Source organism: Lingula anatina, chromosome 4 (assembly GCF_051362555.1).
Source record: "Lingula anatina isolate TDL-2025a chromosome 4, LinAna3.0, whole genome shotgun sequence".
Taxonomy (NCBI): domain Eukaryota; kingdom Metazoa; phylum Brachiopoda; class Lingulata; order Lingulida; family Lingulidae; genus Lingula; species Lingula anatina.
Window position 1 is genome coordinate 24,436,348 of NC_141770.1, and position 25,403 is coordinate 24,461,750.

General features: G+C 35.8%; 1 protein-coding gene and 1 non-coding gene across 2 annotated transcripts in view; one reads left to right on the forward strand and one right to left on the reverse strand.

The window, feature by feature from the left end:
- Positions 1 to 563: 563 nt before the first annotated feature.
- Positions 564 to 756, reverse strand: LOC112041387 (U2 spliceosomal RNA). The gene has a single exon (XR_015334262.1). It is a non-coding gene; the product is annotated as a U2 spliceosomal RNA (small nuclear RNA).
- A 1,717-nt stretch (positions 757 to 2,473) lies between these two features.
- Positions 2,474 to 25,403, forward strand: part of LOC106151531 (uncharacterized) — a 36,521-nt gene continuing 13,591 nt past the window's right edge. Inside the window, exons 1-4 of the mRNA XM_013524849.2 lie at positions 2,474 to 2,661; positions 15,957 to 16,207; positions 17,620 to 17,708; positions 22,419 to 22,480. Of these exons, the coding sequence (XP_013380303.2) occupies positions 2,565 to 2,661; positions 15,957 to 16,207; positions 17,620 to 17,708; positions 22,419 to 22,480 (499 nt within the window). The 5' untranslated portion in view covers positions 2,474 to 2,564. The remainder of the gene's footprint in view (positions 2,662 to 15,956; positions 16,208 to 17,619; positions 17,709 to 22,418; positions 22,481 to 25,403) is intronic.

Consider the following 25,403-nt stretch of genomic DNA (forward strand, 5'->3'; position numbering starts at 1 on the left):
TTCACAAAATTCCCATTTCGACGCAACTTATGGATCACAGCCGATGCACTGCATTGTTAACGAACACAATACCCAGTTTGAATAGAGGCGAAGCCCGTCCGTACCCGCCGGATAACGTTCTGTTGCTGAAAAGCAGGCTTACGTGCATTTCGTGCTTTTCTGTCAGCCTATTGGAGGAAAATTGGATGGCTTCACAGACAGATAATGCACGACGTCGTTTCGACATAATAGTGTGATGTGTCACTGCGTAACTTGGAGACGCTGTTTGTCAATAGGACGGTGCAGAAGATTTCGGAGATGGTTTGCCTTAGTTTAAGCGACAGCAGTCTGTGCGCAATTCGTTCGCGTTTGAATTTATCCCACAGGTGGAGGCATTTTCGAGGAGTTTTTGCTTGCTGTACGCTGCAACATAAATTGCACATGTCGTATCCAAGCAAATATCTGTGTGAGTATGCCAAGATCGTATGAAGAAAGGAGAGTTGTTAGTTTATTTTATGTTTAACATGACTTTGTGAGTATACTGAGGAGAGTTGTTATTATTTAAATTTTATGCAACTCCCCGGAGGGAGTGGGCCTATCCTGGAGGTACTGCAATACCAGGCCAACCCGTGGCAGGGGTGGAGCAAGCTCCTGACGCCCCAGCCCAGTTCCAAAAATCAGTTTAATATCGAAGTCCCCTGTAGGAGACGTATCAGATATTAAGCTGATAAGAACAGATACTACACTTTGATCTTAGCCAAAAGGCCGAGAAGCAATGCCCACTAACGGCTAGTGAAGTGATGTCGACCTGTAAATCTCAACCGCCTTGATGACTTGGATATCGTGTTTAGTTTTTCAACATCGCCAGCTTCGTATATTCGTCTGGTTCGTTAACTGCAGTATTCGACTGCGTCATTGCAATATCGCTTAAGGGCAATAATTTCGATCCCGAAGAAAGTTGTGACGAACTGCATCTTCAGTTCTTAAATCCCCAATTTATCCGATTTCTGCGTGGCACGGGACGTTCGCAAAAGCCCCATTTCGACCCATCGTATGGATCACAGCCGATGCACTGCATTGTTAACGAACACAATTCCAAGTTTGAAGAGAGGCGAAGCCCTTCCGTACCCGCCGGATAACGTTCCGCTGCTGAATAGAAGGCTTAAGTGCATTTTGTGCTTCTCTGACAGCCTATTGGAGCAAACATGGATGGCGTCACAGACAGATAATACACGACGTCGTTTTGACATAATAGTCGAGGCTTCGAGGGTTATAGTAAGGGGCAGGGGTAGAGCAAGGTCATGACGCCCCCCCCCCTTTCCCCAGTACCAAATGTCAGTTTCATAGGCTTTTTATACTATGTTGCTTTGGATCAGCTGCCTAATATACGAGTAACACTAATCTCTAACAAGATTCTTTGTACGAAATTTTATATTTACAAAAGTTTCAAAAAGAAAGAATGTATGATTCATCTGTTTAATTCTACGCAATTTTCAGTACTTTGTATTGTAATAATTTCTGTAAAATAAATAAATAGATAAAATATATAAAATAAATAATAATAATAATAATAATTAATTAATTTACTTGTAGAATATTATTATCAGCACAAAGTCTGATCATTGAGGGAGACATGTGTTACAAGAAGGTATGCGGGAAAAGATTCGTGGGTGTGTTGAGATTCAAAGGGAGGATTTCCTATTCGTAATCAGTGACTGTATAGATACGTTCAAGTGTCGAAAAAATCTTCCTCTATTGACTTTACACGTTTATAAAATCGTTTTTAATGCCTTTCGAGTTACTGACATATGCAAATGTATTAGACTTTGCTTTAATATGCATATGAAGTTAATTTTTTTGTCACAAAGGCCAACCAAATGCCAGCATATAGTTTCATATAGTATAACTAAGATAATTACCAAAAGACATTGTTTGATATTACCTCAAAAATGAGTTTTGAACGGATTTTTCTGCTACCTTTCTAAGCTGTATATCAATGGGGCCAATAATTAAAACAGGTAGGCCTAAGTAGGTTAAATTTAGGGCCAAAAATTTAAAGAAAGGAGCAGTTTACTGCTCTTTTATTGTTGATCGAGTGATTTATTTGGTTTATCCTTTGGCATGTCGAACTTATTTGAGAGGCATAAGAGACTAGTATAAGTGATTTATATTCATAACTGGGAATTCATGCCCCATTGACGCTCGGTTCATATGTATCTTCATAGAAGTCTCTACTTCTATGGTATCTTGAAGTACGTATCAGAAAAAATAGAAAAAATATATAATGTCTTCTTTTGTTAGTGTAATATAATAGATGGGGGGATAAAACTAACTAATTAACTCTTTCAAAATAGTAATATTAAACCAGGGAGAAATTTTGTGAGTGTAATTCCCGATTCTGATTGGCGCCCTTCGCAATTGCTTGGATATCTTGATGCAATCGTGTTGAGGAGTCTTCTCTGCTGCATTTATGTGCATTAATGCAAATAAACTAACAACAATGCCCTGAATATACGACGCGCGTTAGCCCTTATCGTTGAAAGTGACATTCCCGGAAATGAACTAGCTATCAATCAAACGCGAACATGGCGCAAGTGCTTGAATACCTCGCTACTGCTTCCACGTACTTTTGGATTATTATATTGATATTAGACCAAGGAATAAGCAAGAAGACACAAACATGTAAGTATTCAAAAATGTTCATAACTTGATTTTTGGAGATAACACATTGCTTGGGATGTTTTGATGTTGTTTTGCTTTGCGGAGTTCAAGCGGCGATCGTAAATATTGCTTACTATTCGTAGTGCAGTATACTGGCGTGTAGCAACGTTACAATGTGAAGTACAGCGCTGGGTTGGAAAGAGCGGATTTTCAGAAGATGATAGTAAACCAGTGTTTTTGCCACGAAATGTACATCATCGAAAGCAGTAAAATGATATTTAATTTAATTTATTTCTATATATATGTTCGCTTTTAGTGAATTTTTCCGTGTTTGGAGACATGAAATTGTCTTGAACTTTATATATACCCCAACATTGTACAGTCAGTAAAGGATGAACCTTTTCCACTGAATTGTCTAATGGACCCTGAAACACCTTGCTAGGTTTATAATCAACACTCAGATGAGCAGTGGCATTTAAAAGCCAACCTTTAAAAAATGTAAAAAGTTCCCTATTTCAGCCTCTCTTACCTTGACTAGGGTCATCTACTAGTAATTATAGCTGAACTGCTGTTCTTTTATTGTGTCCGAATTTTCATTGGGAATAATGTCTTTGTCTTGTATGTAGGTTTTGACTGATGACAAGTTCTAGCTTAAAGTTTAAACAAGACTTTTTTTTTGCAGAAATAAAATTGCAGTTTGCTTGTGATTGATAAGAAATATTATTTTTCTCCAATAAACAAATGAAAAATAGAATGTAAACGGTTGACATGGACAAGTCCAGCATTGTTCTTTCCATTTTTGTGGTGAATTTTATACCCTTTATATATAAATTTAATTCAAAAAATGGAAATTTCTAGACTACCCTCCCTTTTCAGCTGTATACTCTTTATATTTATCTAAACTAAGATACTACGTACTGTTGTAGGAAAAGCCTTTTTGTTTTCTGCTGATGGAAACGGAAATAACGGTATACAACAAGTACCAGAAGAAAGCGAGGAGCTGCCTTTATCATCCATTCTGATCGGTTATGTGGTTCAGTGCGTATTGTTGCAATGGCACATGACAAGCCATTATTGTGTAACCACCTCTATTACCAGTGACATATACAGCATAATAGAGCTTAAGTATGCGGCCACTATAGGAGTACAGCTCTGTTGATTGCATATTCACTAATCCTTACAGGTTATTATCTGAGGTAGAAATAGCTGTGGTCGCAGTGAAAGGGTCAGCTTCCAAACTAAATATTGCAATTTTGTACTTGTATTGAGCTGATATTGATCGTTTTTGGTCTGTTAAGAGAGTTAAAAGGAAACTCCAAGTAATGCTTTGAAATGTTGTGGAGGATATAATGTTTACTCAGGGTTAATGTCGAAGGCAACTTGTACTCAGATCTTCTCACCCTGAGATTGCTGAGACGGTAAACCTTACCCACTTAGAGGGCTACGTGGTATAAATTGTCTTCTCTTGAGGAAGACCCAGAGGCTCTCAGTAATAATCCCTGAACATGGTTTATGCAGTAAAAAGATTAGCAGCCATTATTCTGTGGAGAATTACTAGAATTATTTCTGAGGAAATTATGTTATCGTCCCTCAGACATTTGTAGATTTTCAATTCCAATATCAGGGATTTTAGCATTATGATCTGATACTTTTTTTGTCCCCCATGTAGTGTTATTGATCAACCAATCTGTACCTTACGTAAAAGTTCCTTTGAAAAGATAGGGGCCACAAATTGAATTGGAATGATGCAGATTCATTAGTTTGGTCTTGTCAATCTGTTAAATTATAACCCAGACTTCAGAACTGGTATAAAGAGAGCTGTGATTCACTGGAAATTAATGTGTCATATATTCATAATGTGATTTTCTCTAATCAGTGTGATAAGAAAATTGAATTATTACTCAGGGTGGACTTGATTTTCCTTTGTTCCCGTCATGTAAAAGTTATTTTTATCAAATATTGACCTTTGTGTTACCAAGAAAAGAATGAGATTTTTTATTAACTGATATGAAGAGATTGGCAGTCCTTCATACGTTCCGGAGTTTCAAAATTTTGATTGGGATAATATTTACGGATGTTTGAGGTGTGCAACATTATCATATATGTATGTATGCATTATAAAGACAAAATTATAATTAAAATTAAAAAATATCAAAATATATAAATGATGGCATTTCTATAATAGTAAAAATTTTTTACTCTTAAATTTTTTTATAAATTTATTTTTTTAAGGATAAATACTGTACTTAGAATAAAGAAAGAGCTTCTCTAACTGAAGATGATTTTAAATTGTCTGTCATGTTGCATATAAAATCCCCCAGCAAGTTTTAAATCATATATCAGTGTTAACAATAATAAATGCACTACGGAGACTAAGATGGAGACAGTCGACAGATAATGTCTGACAGTTATGTAAAAAGTGTCTACGTTTACTACACCTGTAACAGTAGGTGAATGTAATATACAGGCAGGGTAGCTATGTCTGCAGGCGGCCTGCCCTAAAACTGATAGACACCACTGGTATATAGAGATGACCTGCTTTTATCCACTGTGTTCATTTCTCTCCTGCCAGGCTCACACTGGCAAGTGAAACATTTCTAGTAATTTTGATTTGTGGAAGTAAAAAGATCATATTGTATGGCAAGTCATTATTGTCAGCTAGTTTTTGAATAATTTAAGCTCATCTGTGGTCTGTTTTGCATTGTTACTTAGATATATGACAGAAGCTTTTAAGTTATTTTTATGAGTCTTGTCAGTATGACATATAGCAATCAACTTGGCTTATTTATTTATTTATTTATTTATTTAATTATTTATTTAATTTTTTTCTGAAGCTCCTGTTAGACTAAGCTTGTGACTGTTTTACCATAATGAGAGAGAGCCAAAATTTGCTTTCCAAGCAGTCACAAGGCCGTACATTGTAACAGAGGCATTTCTTAAGTGTTGAAAGGCACACTGTTCACACTGTGTGTGTCCCAGTTTGCAGTCCTGAGTGAGTGTTACTGTTTTGTGGCAGGTGTACTGTGAGGTAAACTATAGTGATCAATATCCCAGCCCATTTAAACATTTCAACAAGGTGGAGGCACCTTATAGTTAGATACTGTTGAAGTATGTGTGAAATGATACAATGATCTTTTAAATTGCAGCATAGAACATGTGTTAATTCTTTGATCTGTGCTGATAGTGATCATCCATAGTTTATGAGCGCATTCTCAACGAATTAAGCCAGGCTTTACAAAGCCGGTGACCTAAAAATGGCGGACGTACATGAAAGAAAAACCGCCTAATCTTTTAATAGTCTCTCCGCCTCCCCACACGTCGTCCCTGCGGGGTACAGTAATTAAATCTCGGCTCCGTTCGCCATGCGGAAGCTACCTGAGAAATATTAAGTGCGCATGCTCATCAGTTAAACTCGTGGTGAAGAAAGCACGGCGGCTGAAGGCGATCGAAGGAAAAAAAACTCTTCTGTTCTATTATCTTTGAAAACAGAGACGAAAAAGGAATAATTTGGCCCATAGAGCAGCAATGAATCGACTATCTACGGAGATAATATCACCAGAGATATTCACGGAAATATTAATGTTCGGAGCCGAGATTTAATTACTGTACCCCGCAGGGACGACGTGTTGGGAGGCGTGTGAGAGGCGGAGAGACTATTAAAAGATTAGGCGGTTTTTCTTTCATGTACGTCCGCCATTTTTAGGTCACCGGCTTTGTAAAGCCTGGCTTAATTCGTTGAGAATGCGCTCTATGTCATATCTGACTGATGCGTTAAACCTAAAGAATCTTTAAAAGATGTTTTGCTTTTCCACATGGCTTACTGACACATAATCATTTTCACCAGAAAGCTTTATACTTCAACTTATTTAAATTTCATTTACTCTATATGTCACAACAGACTGATGTGGTGAACTTTTGCATGATCATCTATGCCCCCTTGACTTGCTGTTATATCTTTTTTCACCAAAATAGCCGTGAGTTTTGGCCTGTTTAAGTTACTGTACACTGCATTTAATTAGCCATTAGGAAAAAATGCTCAAATAAAACATGTAATGAGTTTGGTACAACATGATTTTTTAGGCCCCCCTTTTTTTTAAGACACATGCAGGTCACCATTTTCTGTAATAAATTGATTAATGTATTTCCAATATTCCTTTCCAGGAAGTCTCTGTTTTGTCTTGAAAATCATTTTTCCTGGGGAAATGTGGACTTTTTGTTGGAAACTAGTGCAAACTAACACTTTTATTGATTGGCTACACTCCAGGATGTCAAAATAGTGCATTGTTTAATTTTATTGGTTGATCAAATCAGATGCTCTCCAGCATAGCAACTGTGTGAACAAAGCAGGCAGTTTATTGATAATCTTTTCTCAGGGGTCGTGTTATTTTCTAGATATAATTTCTCTTCTGAATCTCACAGAAATTTTGTAGTTATTTCAATAAAGTGATGGGCAAACAGAAGGAAAGATTGCAGCATGCTGCCTGGTATTTAAAGTCCTGTAAAGATGAGGAGCTTTCTGTTATGCCAGTGACCATAAAATGACATTTAAAGTAACAATTGGCAATTTGTCCACCAAACACTGCTGAGGGCAAGAATCATGTGGGTTGATGATGTATTCATAGGGGAGAAATTATTTCTCTGAACTTATAATATATGAACCATAATATTTGTTGTACATGTGTCTGTATGATTGCTTTTTAAGTTATAAATTTTTCATTATTTTTTTTCTTAGACTTTATAGCAAAAGCTTAAGATTATTTAAATATTGAATAGAAATGGACTTTTTTATAAGCAGAAATGGTGCATCATCATCATCATTATTATCGTCATCACCACATTAAGTCTAAAATTGATCTTCCAACTTGATTGCAGCCAACATTGCTCAGTCCAAGATCATGTTATCCAGGTAGTTCTTTTGAGATTTAGTTTGAAATGAAATTATTTTATTTCCCCTTGACAGTGATTTTCATAAGCAGTCAAGATAATTTTTACAGCATGACCATTATACACACACCATATTTCTAACTTAAATAACAACAACATATAAACTCTGCAGTTGAAAGGAGTTAAACAAATGTTACCCGTAACAATGCAGATCTATACACCTTTTAGGCCAGGCCAAGCATGAAGGCAACTGATGCGTCTGAAAATCATGAAGTTTCCTATTGTCACACTCAGTGTTCAATTAGTTGGCTTAAAGAAGACGAACAAAAGATTTTCCAGTAATAGGATCATAATGAGGTCCAATCAGCCCAATCTTTATTAGGGGGCATTTCACAGTGGGCTGCTAATTGTCAATTATATCAGAAGATCTTTGTAATTATCTGTTCGTCTCTCTAACTGTGACATGACAAGGTTGCCAGATATTGAATGTGGAACTTGTGTACAGTGTGTGTATGACCAAATGTGTTGTTCATCCTCTCAGGGCATACTAGATTTGTTCCAACTGAGTTGGTGAACATCTTCATTTCACTTTTTTGTTGCTGACTAAATCCTGAGAGATTTTTGTGCTTGACCTGCTAGTCATTGAGAGAATGTGAAAATGAGGTGGATAAGCAAATAGGCTTTAAGGCTTAAAGAAGAGGCATACATCCTTGAGAATATATGGTCCATGCAGAATGGTGCATGGTTTTAAATATGTCAAAAACATATTGCCTCTCTGTCAGTTAATAATTAAGATGATTTGAGAATACATAAAAAGAATACTCTGCATATATATATGTTATCATCTAACTGGACTATGTTAAAGAGTACATATTCCCCCTTTCTCAGTTGCAGCTTTTGTAGATTCAACATGCTGATAACCCTTTGAAAAAATCACTGGCAAACCTCTACATACAGTTTTAGTTTGGATGTGGTAACTGCATGAAGTCCCTTATGTTGAATCCTGTATGTTTGGATATGTCACTGCTCTTTGTTATCATTGTCACATTACACAGTTACCCTGGCAGGATGTAGAGTCTGATGACAAGGTTGCCTAAATTCACACTATTCTACAATAGACTGAGTCTGAGACTCCGTTCACATGAAAAATCTATTTTCTAAAAATCTATTTTCTATTCGCGGTATCTTGTGATCACTCCGAGCGCAGCCGAAATTAATTACAGCTTTGGAAGTAACTGGCTCGCTTTGCCAGTAATTACGCCACGGGGTATTCAAGGCACAGACCGTGATCACAAGATACTGCAAATAGAAAAATTTTTTTTTAGAAAATAGACTTTTCATGTGAACAGAGCCTAAGTGTGCAGATAGGCAGGAGGAATTGGGAGGGAGGGTGGGTGGGGGAGCGATCAAATTTAGGCTGGCTAATATCAGATTGAGCAATGAAGATTCATGCAAAATGTAGAATAAAAATTGTCCAAGATGCACACTGTGGAAGGCATATTCTCAGTCTTTGTTTCTGACTGAAAGAACATTTCGATTAGATGTGCCCTGACATGGTACATCAGTTGAGAGCAAATCACCATCTGTCCGTGTTTTTGTTGTGTTTTTGTGAAAGGAGTTAAGCAATTTTCTTCACTCTTCTTGTAATTAACATTGTTATTTTACACAGCAGGCTATTTTCTATTCTAATTAGGAAAAAATATCTTTCTTCAGTTGTGTTCTTGGAGAAAAAAAATTTCTTAGAGAATGAAGTATCCCAGTAAAGTTTAGAAAGCCATTTTTTTTAGCTCATCTTCCCTGTTTTAATAGACCTGTGTGTTGATTGCATTTTGATACCTTGCCCCTACATCTTTTTTTCATTCATTAAGAACATTGTATCAGAATACATTTTATTGCTCAAATTTTAATTTAAAAAAATTGCTATACTAGGCCTCTTTGCACACCTTGGATTTTTATCAATAGGTCTGTATTTTGTTGGTAGGAAAGGGGTGGGTGTAAATTATAGTGCTTGGGGATGAGTTCTAATAATATAATACTTTTTGACTCTGTACCCTTAAAGACCGATTTATCCAATAAAGTTAAAGGTGTCTAACTAGAATTTTGATATTCCCTAGTGGGCTTGTAGTTAACACTTGAAAGCAAATCCCCCCGCCCCTTACGTTACTGTGCTCATCTGTATAACATGGAAGACAGCCAAGGGTTGCAGCAGAATTAAAACCCAGACCGCAGAGTAATTATGTGCTTAATTAATCTTCAAATTGCTGCACAGACACTTAAGGCACAGTCATGTTACTTAGCAAGTTGGTGGGGAGGAAAATGTAGAGACCAAAGAAACTTGATTGACCCAGAATTAGAGATCTGAAGAAGTTTTTAAATGCTGAATTTGTGATATAAGTGAGAGTGAGCTGTTATTTTTTATCAGTCTGCAAAAGACGACAAATTGTTTCAGTTTTGTGTCAAACATGGCAACATGCATCTTTTAATATTTGTCAATCACAATAACATTTTTAATTTTTATTTCAAAAGCTGACAGTCTGTTTTTTAACCTCACCAAGTTGACAAAAAATAAGCTATAAATTGAGGAACACAAGTATATGTTCCCAAACCTGTGTTAATTGCTGTACCTGCCAGCACAGTAGGTCATGCTAGCTGATTTTGCTCACAGCAATGCATGACCCGCCATGGAGACCTGTGTATATGTTGAACATATTTAAGGGCTTTATGACGCCTCTAAAAATTTTAGTAGACTGAAATATGACAACTTGTACTTATGCATGTTTTTGAATTATACATTGTAGATATAATTATATATTATAAGCATTAAATTAAATTATTTTTAGCTATATGTGTTTTTTTTTTTTATTTTTAAGAGATACTGGTATATGTGAAAAGCACCATCAATTTGAATAGCATTCAACACTGGTTAACTTGAACATTTTTCAAGGAGTATTGAAATTTTCAGTCTATCGCAGTGTGCAAATGTATTAAATTGGTTACGGTAGAAAGGTGGTTGCTAAAGGTAACATGAAAAACTGTTGTTGGAATTTTTTTAGAATTGACACATAACACACACACATATATGTAATGCTAATGCAAATTCATTTTGTTATAAAATATTTAAATATTTTACCTCAAAGAGACAACTTCATCCTTTTAAGCCTGACTAACTATATACAGTGTATCAAGAAGCAGATGAATATTCAATAATCATCAAACAAATACTCTATGGCAGTGAATTTTATTGTCATGCAAAAGCAAGTCTTTCAATAATTGACTTGTTAAGGTAGGAAGAAACCAGCCAGCAGGAATGGAGTGAATTCCAGGAGACCCTACAAAGCTTGGGGGAAAAAAAGATCCAAACAACCCACTGTAAACCTGAAACCATGTCTCTTCTCCCAGCTGCACCATACCACAACTGTTCAGACAGAAAATTTTAACATTTTTCTTTGATCTAAGGGTCAGGCCACAACTGCTGTGCCTCTCGTATCAATCAGATCGGGGAACGGGCTGCACATTGCTGAAGAGCACCAGCAGTAATTGTTATTAATCAGCGGAGACCTGACTTGATACCTTTAGATGCCACCTGGGGAAGCGGAGGTTTTTTGTCTGGTCGCCTGCTAGTAGGCCACCAGGGTTGTACAACTTGGTGAAGATTGAGTTGGCTATGTTGAGTATGTTGTGTAGATATTTGCATTGGTAATAGTGATATTGATAGGTTTAGAACATAGTAGATTAAGGCCAATACTGAACCCCCTGATGAACTGAAGTTGTTTTCACTGAGTTTTACCTTGGACACATGAAGGGATCAGTGTGAAATTACAGACCAGAAAAATTAAAAGTCGTATGTACTATCACTATCACATTTATGACCATTTATCAAGTAGCAGCTCACAAAATTTTCGCATGTGTTACCCTTGCTGCAAATTATGATGTAGCAGATATTAAGACAAGACCAGTGCAGTAAGATATATTTGAACGAATATCTGTTATTGTACATGTTCCATTCATAAAAGATAGGAAGATAAAGTCACCGAGATACTCAGTAGATATTGATTACATGCCGTCTAGCATATTTGTATAGATTGCATGTGGTATCATCATTATCATGCAATTCTCTGTATGTCGTATGTTTTGATATGTGAAACTTTGTGTATGATTGATGTTCATGCTAATTGTTTAGTATTGTATTTGTCATATATAAGCAGTATCAGTTTTGAAAAAAATGTGATGCCCCTTAAAGAGAACAAAGAATGAGTAATTTACACTGTTTTTTTACTTCCTCATGTTCTTCTGTTTTCCACAAGTCTCCCTCTTTCTCTCTTTCTCTCACCCACACACACACCTTATATTGTGTATTTGTCAGATAAAACATATCTTCAGTTTGTTAACCTTATTATACATTTATGAATACATGCATATATATAAGGAAATGAAATCCCCTAGTTAATTGGCGTGGAAGCCAGAGTGTTAATGGAACTTCACTTGATGTGTGAGAATAAATACAATCATTTATTGATTAATTTGTGAGCTCTCGCTCAAGATTACTCATGGCAGTGCTAAGGAGTTTTGTACTTTTTAAGAAATCTTTTCTTTTTGTAATAATGTCTTATTTTCCATTATGTTGGTAAATTTACATGACTGAGCAACCAGATTTTTTTTTCATTTGGTGATGGAATTCTGTTTTCACTAATTATGAGGTTGATCATATTCATATAACATCTTTTACTAGTTACTTTCAAGTACTACACTTGACACAGTCACCTGGCCCAACAGTAGTTAGACTAACATAAAGTCATTCCTGATATTATTCCACTTTTTTTTTGAAAGAAATCAGATGGGGAATAGAATTACTATCTCAGTTAGGGCTGATTCATCTCTGATAGCCTGTCAAATCTCATCGTGGTGTTCTCTTAGATGTTGGTTTATAATTGCTGGGTTAGGTCTGGTCCACACTTAAAGATCAGGGCCAGTTTTTCAAAAGTAGGTAAATTTCAAAGTTGGGTCTTAAATAGTAGTCTTGGTAGTCTTATTTAGCCCAGGGTAAATTGGCAGCCTGTAAAAGTAAGAACATGTTATTGTTAGTTGTTTTTAAAAGGATAAAAATTGTCTTATTTGAGGGATAGGTCTGGTTCACACTTAAAGATCAGGGGTTGGGGTTGGCCTTCTGGGTACCAAATCAGAATTGGTTTATTGGAAGGTGATGTGAACTCTTCCTTTGCTTTACTATTCATATAATCAAGCACTTGGGAGGCTTGTCATATGGTGCTTTGATAGCACTGGCAATATATTAAAATGAAATACTGCAATTGACCATTACTGATTTTCAATTAACATTCAGTTTGATAGTATTCATCATAAGCCCCAGTACTTCAAAGTAAACTTCATTGTAGTAAATGGGAAAATTGCTGCTTTTGATTGCTTTGATCACTCACACATTGCCCAATTTGTTCAATTTGTTATTATCAGAAGTGAAGTGATGAAGAAGACAGTTTCATTTATAATAATGATAATTCATGTTTCAAATAACAGATCAAATACATCATTTTCCAGGCTTTTTATGTACATTTATTTGCCCACATGAAGATCCAGAAGACTGAAAAAAAGAGGAAAAAGAAAAAAAACAAGTTCAAAAGAATATTAAAAGGCCCATACACAAGAAATAGGGTTTTCATTTTCTCTCTTTTGTCTCTTTAGAAACTGTTTATTTATTTATTTATTTATTTATTTATTTATTTATTTATTTAAATAAATGGTTTGTCAGGGAAAATGATGAAGGAGATATATTTGCCTTTAGTTCTCCATGAAACAACATGCAGCATGCTGCTAGAACTAAATGTGTATTTGTATCAACTTGCACTGTACATCCCCCTATGGTAATAATGCTGTTAGCACACAGGCCAATAACCAGCAATTTCAAGGGTCCGGGGGGGGGGGGGTTCTATTTCTGATAAAGTGAACTTATCACTTTGTGCGTACCTAGATCAATTTTTACCCAGAGCACACTTTTTTTCTGGCAAAAAGGATAGTTTGTTTGAAACCCCCCTTCTCCGGCCCTCTCCCTCCTTCTCTCTCTCCCTCTCTCTCCTCCCCTCTCCCCTTTGGCTCCAGGCCTGGCATGAAGCATTTATTGGTTACCCCAGCTGAGATGCTAGATTTCTAGGGGGACAGGAGGAGGAAAGGAGGTTATCTATACTAGAGGCTAGCTGAGTGATAACATTAATTCCATGCAAAAATATTCACTGGACAGAGATGATAAAAATGTACAGAATTAGCAAGAGACATATCTGTGAATATCTTGTGAAAAGTCAATCGATGGCCCTGGCGGATGGTAGGAAGGAAGTGATGTTGTGACTCCATTGATGATATTTACTCTTGATAAACATCTTACAGAGGTTACAAGAAATGTACAAATAGTAAAAAAAAAAAAACTTATACAAAAAAAAAGAGAGAAAAAAAAAACAGGCAAATGGAGTGCATTCAACGGTGTGACATTCTTACCAAATGAAGTGATCTAAACCTGTGTTGGGAACAGGTATTTTGTACATGTACCCCCAGGCGCTAGCAACTTTACATGGTTAATAACATGTTTCTTCAGTTACTTGCTCAGAGCTTCTTGCAGAAATTCCTAGAGTTTCAGATTTCTGCTAGGATAAGACTTGTTATGAGTTAGAAGGCTCACCTGTGGTCTCAGGACCAAACACTACATGTACATGTGGAAATTCACACAGTAAAACGAAGGTCTGCAAATAGAGGCTTTACAGCCACTCTCTCTCTCTCTCTCTCCTGACTTTTGCTTTATTGCCACTCGCTTTACTTCCTCTATTTCCTTCTCTCTCACACACACATGCACACACACACACACACACACACACATGCACATACACACACACACTCTTTTTTATCTCCATTTCCTTCTTTTTCATAATTTCTTTCCTCTTCGAGTCTTTTTTTACTCTCACACTCCATCTCCATTCAACCATACACTTCTACAGCCATCAATTCTGTGCATTCTCCATCATTACTGTGTATTGTTCACTTAAACATGCCATAGTTAATCATCAACATCATTACTTTCAAACCGTGATGCAGTGATGAGCAATCATTACATTACATTCACAAGAAAATTATTGATGACAATAACACATCAACTTCAACTGCATAGGACCAACAATCAATTTTGGTTCTGGAAAAGGGTGACTAGTATTTTGGCAAGCTTTGAATGCAATGTGCCTGAAAGAAAGTGTCTGTATAACAAAGCACTGACAAAACCATGATAGAAATCAACATCAGAACATTTAGATTTATCAGTAACAATTGATATTTTTGAAACAGGAATAAGGATTATATATAATTTGTAAACTCAGAGAGTTTTATTTGGAATCATCCTTTTCCTTATCAGTTTTTACTTACTTATCTACTAAATCGTATTCTATTACTTAAAGCCTGTCTTTCTTGGCTTATCTTTGTCATTTTTGTTTTTGCTTCTATTTGGTACCTACTGAAAATTAGACACTGCGGTCACTGACAGGCAATAAACAACGTGGAAAAATTTTAACCAATTTCCAATTTGTAGTGGGTTTTGTTTACTTGTATTTTCTGATAGCTCATGCTACCTTAATACTTACTTCACTTATTATTAAAGAATATGAATCACATTTTTTGCAAATGTTTGACAGAAATATAGCACTGTTGATTAATCAAGGAAGCAGCACAAGTCCCATGAATAATAATAGAACAATGAGACTGCAGAGGAGACAGCCTGTGCTGGCGTAATTGACAGTGTATTAGGGAAATTGGGTGGAAACAAACCGCAACGACAGGTCGTGACTCATTGCTTTCACTTTCTGTTAAATCATGGATTAAGTCTTGTGGTTTCTGAAGCTGCAATATTAATACGCATAGATGTTAGCTGAATCCTCAAGGTCTTCCCATTATTTTGGTTTTCACCATTATTTTGGTGTTTGAGTGTAAATCTCTTTCCAAATTGTTTAAGAAGGGAATTGCTGTGTTCAAAGAAACTGAAAATTATTTTATATTTTACCAGTGATTTTGCAATTAAGGTTTGATGAGATTGTTACAATTAAAGTGAAATAAAGTTAATGATGCATACTGCTTTGGAAGAGTTTTATTTTATCTTATTAAATGTACAAAGTACTTGAAAATATGTATACTTAACATTACTAGTAATCATTGGTTTTTATATAAAGATAAATATCATTCAGCTCAAATGAAATTATTTGCCATTGTGAGTCTAGTCTTGTTTCATCGAATTTTATCTGGTGTTAAGAGTTGAATTTAGGCACTAATTGAAATATTATGTATATTGATGATAGACTTAATTTTCCATTTGCATTTTAAATTATTCTGTAAGTTTGGTTTATGTGACTTAGCTTATTTCACAGCAATTTTATTTTATCGTCCTATATTTTCAGTTTACATGGAAGGCGCAGACTGCGGGGACACAAAATACATAGGGGGCGCCACAGTATATTCCCACATCAACCCACAGACAGAAACGTATTACAGGGACAATATCGAGTGCCGCCTGGTGTTTAAAGCAGAAAACGAAGATTGGAAAATCATGATGCAAGTGGTTGAGTTAGACATTCCAGATCGGAGTTTACGATTCGTTTGTAATGATGCCCTATACGTGTATGATTCAGCGCGAATATATAATCCCATGGTGAGTGACGGAAAGACAAAAAAAAAAAATCTCTGAGTAAACAGAATTATGGTCTGGATGAAAAATAAAGATTTAGTAAATCTTGGCTTCTAAGGATGCATTCACAATAAAACTATCATACTAGGTAGTTTGAAATAGTTTTGCCAGGACTGTTGCTGAATGCAATCAGGTTAATAAGCTAACAAATATTAAAGGTTCCTCCTAGCATTTAGTAAAATACAGAAAAGCTAGTGATTATAGAAATTCCTTGAAAACAAGAGCAGGCTAGTTAATCTGTTGATTTGATTGCATTCAGCAAGAGCTCCTGCGCAGTTAGTTTAAGCTCCCTTGTGCAATAATAAATTGTGAATGCACCCTTAAATGTTCTGTTGCAGAATGTTTGGATAAATTGTTGGCGTAGTTATTGCTTATAAGCATTTGCCATCTTCATCATAAAGTTGGTAGAATTTTTTGTTGTGTTTGAAAATCGAATTGCTATTATTTAATTGTAAATGTGTTGTAAACTCCTTTCTGTTGCCCTCCTTATTGTATATATCATGTTTTTTCCTTTGTCATCCCTCGTGTTTTGCATCGTCTCCTTCCTTCCAAGTCAGTTACTTCTTGCTACTATTATTTCCTCTTTTTATTCCATCTGTTCCTCTACCCTACTTCTTTGTCTCTCCTTTTACCCATATTTTTTCCTTTCTTTCTTTCTTTCTTTCTTTCTTTCTTTCAGAACCTCTATTCTCTTTGCCTTTTATTTTTTCATATCATTCTTTTTTCACTGATTACCACTCCAGTGAAATGAATAGGAAAACATGGCTCTGTTTAGACAGAAGAGAAAAAAATCAATTATCTCCTTGATCTTTTTGTGTAAAATTTCAAAGAAAACACAACTTGTGGTGTGCAGTTGACCTGTGTATAGCTTTAACTAAGGATCTGTTCACATTAGTATAAATTGTTATATACTAGAAGTACAGTTACAGTTTCCATTACAAAGGCTTCTGACAAGCAGATCATTTCCCAATTGAGTGCACTCCACTACAAACAAGGAGGACATTTTTTTCCTACACATCAAGCTGTACACCTATCAACTTGATTGCAATTAACCTTTTTGACCTAGCAATTATTTTTTCTTTTCATTTTTTCATGTTTTCCCCTCTTTAAGTTTTCTCCTGCATTCCTTCAATTATTCTCTCCTTTCTTCTTTCTTAGCAACCTGAGGTAGGCAGGCTATGCGAACTTTTCGATACGAAATAACTTCCACATCTTAGCTAGCCATCGTAAACCTGTCACTTCTCCTCCCTGAAGTCTGATGAGAGTGGACCCCTGAAGTGCGACTTAGTGCACTCGGGAGCCTAATTAGCCCCTAGTGAAATTGTATGCCGCAATTTGTTGTTTCAAGTAATTCGACAGATTTCCTCTTGTTTCAGGTGGAGGCTGGGTCCCACGTGGGCCTCTGTGGGAAAACTCTACCTCGTGTCATGGTGTCCTCAGGGCCCTATCTTACCATTCACTTTAGGTGGGTGATAGCCTTGAATGTTTTTTTTTTTTTTTTGGCTGACTGCTGAGATGGTCACTTTGTAGATTAGAAAATTAAAGGGAGTTCATTGATGTTGTTTTAATGGTCTAGATGTTGTGTTATATAAGAGAAAGTTTAGGAGCAAGATTTTGATCATACAATCACTAAAAATGTGTATGCATACTGAACCATCTTTAAAATGACAGTGTATGAAGCCTTTCACTGTTCCTGGAAAGTTTTATATTTGGTTTTTGAAATGTCAAAATTATATGTAGTTATCTTTGCTCATACTTAAGTATGATTGCTCCAACAAGAAAGCTGACATTTTTATTCTGTGGATATTTTATAGATATGGAAAGTCAGTTCTGGGTCATTCTACAAAAAAAGTGAACATTTTAGTTACATGTATATCATTGATGCAAACATTTTGTGTAATATTTGCATGTTTTTGGCTTGCCTTTCTATTTCTCTGTTGGATGCTATAGTGCCCTCCAATATGTAAAGAATTCAACATTTATTAAAAAGTGACACAAAACAGTTAAGCAAACATTACACAAAATGTGTGTGTATTCACCTTATTTTATGGAATGACCCAAGCTTCTATGAAAAATCATTCTTTAATCAGATTTCTGTATAGAGAAATGATAGCTTATAATTACAAATTAAAGCTTCAAGCATTTTCACCACAGATAAATACACCACTGTTTGATTAAGTGGAACAAACCCCCTATTACTTCTGATTCCTCCGTGAACTTTTCCTCCTGGAAAACTGAACATGTTCAACTTTCAATTAAATCAGAAGTTTTTTATGCAGAAGATGGGCTTCTTTTGCACCATCGGATAGATGAACTCTGTCATAGTAATTAATGGAATAGAAAGTTAGGGGCAAAGAAGTTGGGTGTCCATGCTAAGGGCCATGTGCAGAAGAGTATTAGTTGGGAACATGGATTATTTGAATTTGTAGGGTGCATGGGGTTGTCACGAGGTAGACAGACATCTCTTTGAACAGTCAAATTCATTAGTATCACAGGTAAATTTGTTGAAATTCAGCTGTTTAAATAATCTTCCTAACCACATATTTCCCTGTATATTGGTCTTATTGATGAGTTCAGTTTGAGTATTTAAAGTAGCGACACAATGTTTATTTACTTCATCAGTTCATATTTGTTCTTGATGATGATGGGTTTGATAGATTCCGTTGCTCTTTACCTGGTAACAGTTTTCATTTCTTCTTCTTGATACAGCAGCATCTTGTCTGATGTCATTTACATTCCACTAATTTTGCCATTTATTATTCTTAAAAGACTGTTGAAGTTGAAATCATTAGTTAGATGTCCGGAGACAGAGAAAGTTGCATAACAGCTTTCATCAATTATTTATTGCTTTTAGAATGTTGTTGAAGTTTAAAGTATTAATTTAGTACAGTAAGTTATTTGCCTAAATGTTGAGTACGTTCAGCTTTTGTAGTAGCTTGCAGCAATTTTATACCAAGGGAGATTTGGGTGTGTTTTAAACCATTTTCTTTTTCATTCTGAAACTACGTTTTCTGTTGGATAATAGTAGAGATTTATGACAAATCTTCATGTCATATAGTGAACCTGTTACACACATTTAAAACATAGGTTATTTGTTAACTGTTGTTGTTCTCTAACTAATATTATAAAGACTAAATCTAATATTCCCATGCATACTGAAACCTTAAATGGGGATTGCACTGTAAGAGTGACAATAGTAGTTTCCATCATTAGCAACTTGAGGTATACTCACCAGCCGATGGCAGTAGTTGATATGACTGTTTTACATGTGTGTGTGAAAAGATAAAGTAAAAAAAAACAACAACAACTTTCCAACAAAAAAGCTTTTATATTAGATCAAACATGGGTTGTTCATTTCAGGGCTTTGATGGTGATAAACTAAATGGTATTCATAATTAATCAGCAGCATGGGGTCAATATTGTCATGTACCACTGTTACAGTGCAGAACAGTTGCATACTGTACACAGTCAGTAATAGGATCCAAAGAGTGAAAACCATGAACGTTGATTACAAAGGATTTTATAACACCTAAAACACTTTTTTTAATGTGGAAAAACTGAAAATAGTACACAGTTGGATCCAAAGATAGAAAAGCACTAAAACTGACTGAAAAGAGGATTTAAAAAAAAATTGTTAAAACCATTTGATCTGTGTTGTGCAAATATTTTCAATTTTCTGTTGCCAAAACCAAAATATTTCAAACTAGTATTACAAAATATTTATGCAGTATCTTTGCCTTCATGCATCCTCAGAGGCTTGTTTACCTAATATTCATGAATTGCACCTTTCAGTAGAAGTGAACTACTGCCTGTGATCTTTAACATTAGTTAAACTAGTTTTAAAAAAAAACCTTGCAATATATTTACATATTGTAGCTTGTGCCTTGATAGTGGCTCAGGGAATCACAGCAACCTTGTATTAATAGCAACTTTTTACATTATTAGTACAAATGAGCAGGGTTAGGTTTGTGTAATCTTTAACACCAGTTTTGACTAATGGAGACTGTCACTCGAGATACATCCAGTACATTAGAGGTGAAACATGCACAGCTTGAGGTTGACAAATTGTGATGGATGTCAGCGATTAGCCGAAGCAAAGCCGAATTTAATGACTTCCAGGGAAGGCTGTTTAAAGGCCACTTCATGTCAGCTATCCTGCCTTTCTGTTCCTGAAGGTGTGGGCAGAGGACCAAATCAAGTTACTACTGATTAAGCCACTGTTTAGATGTCTGAGATGCAGTGGCACATCTCTGCCCAGTACATTTTAAACGTTGCAAATTTGGTAAAGGGGTAAATTGACATAGGGTTAAGGGGGGGGGGGGTAGGCTACAGGTGTTTTTGGTAGGCGGTTTGACTATGGGGTAAGGGGATTAAGCTATAGATACTATTGGGAAGGGGTGAGTAAATATGAGTAAGAGAGTAGACTGCACTTTAGAAGTTGACTTTAGCGAGACATACATAAAGAAAGAAACATTTCAACTGATTTGAAGAAAAAATAATTGTAATTTTATTTATTTATTTATTTATTTATTTATGTATTTATTTATTTATTTATTTTTAAATCCTGTGACCCTGGCAACATTGCTGCCCCTATTCATTCTTATGATTCTAGGAAATAATATGGTTATCAATGGTGCTAACATACCCTGTTATACTAATCCCTTTCAGGGATCAATACCTCTCTATAAAACTCCACCATGACCACCCTGTGTCCCCAAGCAGAGAATAAAAGAGAACATAACAAAAAGTGGTGTAAATCCATTTGGTCTCAATCTCTAAAATATTGATTGTCAAAAGCTGTAAAAAAAAAGGAAAACTCCCCAAAGGAATACAGACCAATCATTTCTGCTATTTGTCTCTGCTCCCAGAACACCAAAAGGTTTTTTAGCTGCACTATCTGTACAATGAAACTAGGCTGCTAATTTCAATCATGAATCACTATTTGTGCTTAGAATTTCACTCCTGTTTGATTGGTGATTAAGCACCAGATACGAGATCCGAGATCCGTCCCGATGGCAGATGGCCCAACAAGTCCATAATGGGCTCTAAAGAGCAGAGAGGCTTTGGATGTTGTGGTTAAACTGTCTGGTGCAATTACTAAGCAGAGGTTAACAATCTGCTTACGGTTTTGACACCAAATAGCTTGCAAACCAACTGTGGGCAAAATACCAATAACTCAACTTACTGTGTTTGTTAAGTTTTTGTCAGTTATTTTAGTAAACTGAATTATGAAGATTTGGATTTTGTGGCCAATATTCCCAAAATCTCTTGTATTTTTCACTACCAGCCCAGTTTATTCAAGATGTTTTCTTTTATAACCTCACTTCCTATTGTTTCGACCAATCAAAATTAAACTGATAAACCAACTCTGTTGACCACAGGGATCTGGCTAGGTGGCATTTTTTCATAATAGCCCAGCTATTAAGTTGTCCATCTCTCAGTGTTTCTGTACAGATGAGTATAAGACCCCATTCCCATATCTAGATTGATCTAACGGGATCGATCCATCTCCAAGGGGATTCTAACTAAATTGCATTCAGCTTAAGCGGCTCTGATGTCTGGCACTCCTATTGAAGCTGTAAGGTGGTAATTAACTATCGTTTAGCAGCTTCAGTAGGCGTGCCAGACATTTAAGCCAGTTTATCTGAATGCAATTTAGCAAGAATCCCCATGGAGATGGACCGATCCGGCTAGATCAATCTAGGTATGGGAATGGGATATACAGCACAGTGTCAAAAAAGGGCCTATAGCCCTTTCCTATCCAGTCAGTATCTGTTTTGGTGGGCTTGAACCCATATCCTCCTGCACATACATATTGATTTGAACTCAACAAATATTTGCATCTCAAAAATAGATATCTGTTACATCTAAAAATAGATATCTGAGACTGTCATATAAACACAAAAATTTGTAATAAAAAAGAAAAAAACTGGAGCTAAGAATGATTATTTCTGGTATATATGTAATACAAAGGCAAACAAACACGGAACCTTTGTGGATCATTTTCAGTTTGGTACACTGCATTTTGCTGACAAAAATCTTGATAATCTTATCATTCTGATGTTTTTACATAAATAAAGGTTTGCATCATTTTGCTTTATATACAATAGTAGATCATGGCTAAGTAATTTTTTATCTATTTATGACTGATGTTCATTTTTTTTTTCTTTATAAGGACTGACAGTGGTGGACCTAAAGGAAAAGGATTCAAGTTGGTGGTCACCGCTTTCAGTGATGGTAAGTAAATTATAACGGGAACGATTAAAGGGGAGGTGTGTGTGTGTGTGTGTGTGTGTGTGTGGGGGGGGGGGTTACAGTTTGAAAGTAGCCAGGGCAACATGACTCATAGTAACACTGAGGTTATGACATACAGGTAATCTTTAGATCTGTTGGATAAGGACTAGCAAATTGATTTATCAAGATGCAGGCAGGTACTCGAGCTTGCATGCCATGTAGGAAAAAATCTGGAACATACTGTAGTACTCTCTCTCTTTCTTTCTCTCTCTCTCTCTCTCACACACACATACACACACACACAGAGAGAGAGAGGCTGTATTCCCAGAGCTTTTAGATGGATCTATCCCCGCGGGGAGTCTCACTAGATTACTGTCAGATAATCCGGCTTAAATGTCCGTCCCGCCTACTACAAGCTGTAAGGGTGTAATTAACTTTCATGTCAGACAGCTATTTAGCGTGAACCCCCAGGGAGTTAGGTCGATCTAAAGTAGATCGATCTAATCTCTGGAAATGGGGTCAGAGAGAGAGAGAGAAAACATTGTATCAGCTATCTTGAACAGCTAGTATCCATTAAAACCTAAAGTAACTTAGTCCAGGTAAAATCAGGTAAGCAGATTGACACTTAAGGCAAGATCAATAAATGATCCATGCACTGTAAAATGTGCTCCTTGGTGAGATCTGGGCACTAGTACATGCACTTAACAGTAGTTTGCACACCTGGGTATTATTGCATGTACATGTACCAATATGAGTTAAGGCATTAACACATATATTCTCTATGCATTTTAGTATCAGTTTCCACATGGTTTACAGGCCATGTTCTATTGTTACAGATAACACGTATCACATAACATCTAAACACAAACGCGTACACACATGTAATTGGAGTTTTAGTGATGTTCAATATTTTTTCAGAAATGTGGCATTACGTTTATAGGAATGCAAAGTTGAACATTTTCCTTTTTGTCTTTTTCACTACTATATATTATGCTGTCAAAGATTAACATAAGTTACTACCACTTCAAAGCTTAAACGCTACTAAGTTAAATAATTACATGATGTAAAACATAATGACTTGTTACAATGTAGGAATATAGCTTTAATAAGTTTTACAAAGTCTTTGCTTTTCTTTTCAAATTAAATTGAGATTCTATCCCTTAGTCACCAGGTGTCGTTACTGGTACTTCACTTTCTGGGAATTGTAAGCTATGTTCTTATTAATAGCAGTTGCCATGCTGACCGAGCACACTTTGTAAAATGACACCAGTTTGGCGCCAGTGGAAGATTTTTATTCAGTGGAAAGCTGAGCAACTAATTAACTGGAATATCAGTGTTTCATACGATGCTCCAGTGTCTCCTATTATCCGCTAAAAGAGAACAAAATCAATGACGAGAGGCTCATCTTCTTGGCTTAAGTGTGAGGAGATTATCGAGGGGAAGTCTTGATATAAAATGAAAAAGCTCACAGTTGCTGTTCATTTAATATGTAGCACAGCCAACTGGTATACGATAATTACATATCAGAGGTTGGTGATAAGTTTCTGATTGTTTTAATGTTTAATATTTGTATTATAACCACCTCCCTCTCCCCCTAGCTCCCATCATCCAAACGCCTTTTAAACAGATTTATTTCTATAATAAAGATGAACAAATATACAAAATATATAAATTTGAAAGCAGGCGGCAAGTCGCCGCAGCATTATGTGCTCGCCTGCGTTATTTTAATTAATTAATTAATAATGATTATATAAAGGTAATAATAATTGTAATACCAATAATAATACTAATATTAATATTAATGAGAACAACAGGGTAGGGGGGATATATCCAAACACTTTGTCTTTACCTTGTATAATTCTATGGTACGTCGACAAAAAAATATGGTTACTCATGAATAAAGTCTCACAAAATTGCTTAAATTGAAGCATGGATGTTTTAAGCTAAATAGTTTACAGTCTAATTTATTATAAATTGTGTGTTATAAATTGTGTAATTTATTTATTTATTTATTTATCAATGTTTTTTTTTTTATTATTTAATTTTTCCTTCCCCTTGGTTCAGAAATCGAGATAATTGGGGACATTTTGTTTATATGTTATTTTAGTTGAAGGTTGGTTTAAAGTAATAAATCCTTGTGCCAGTGTCCTAATACTTTAATGCCATATTAAAATTTAATGTCTTGTCCCATAAGAATAAATAAGACACTCAGCATTATTTGATATCATAACGCACATTGAACCTTATATTGCTGGAATTATATTCTCATAGTCATTCTCTCTCTCTCTCTCTCTCTCTCTCTCTCTCTCTCTCTCTCTGACAGTAATTTTGTTAAATATCCTCTTAATTCTCTCGTGATTTGACCACCGTTAGTTGAAGGAAATGGAAACTGACAAATGTTGACAATCCCAGATGGGACACAAAGACTACAGAGGCCTGTGAAGTGAGTACATGCCACTGTGGCAGGCCACACAGTCATTTCCATCAGATAGAAAACCAATTTGCAAAATAAGACGAAAGATTTTCGTCTGATTCAGCGACAGTGCGATCAGATCAGTTAATTAAGAATAATTGCAACCAGGGACCTTATTTGTAGATTTGCTGTTATGGATATTTATGGTATCGTAGCATTTCAATCAAATTGTTTTCATTGTAGATTTTTCTTTGAGGGAATCAAAGCAAGTATATCTTTTTCTCATAACTGCGGGAAGAGGAAGGGCGGTGAATGTAAAACTGCCATAGTTATTTCCATTCAATATCAGCTATGTTTTAATATCTTAAAAGACACTTTCTGTCTAGAAGTCTGTAGCTGATGGTGCGGGACTCATGAAAGGAGCCCAGGAGTTGAGCTGTGATTGAAAGTTGCAATATCTTTCTGGGTAACTTAACAATGGGTTGTAGTGAGGGGGAGGGGAGAGCTGGGACT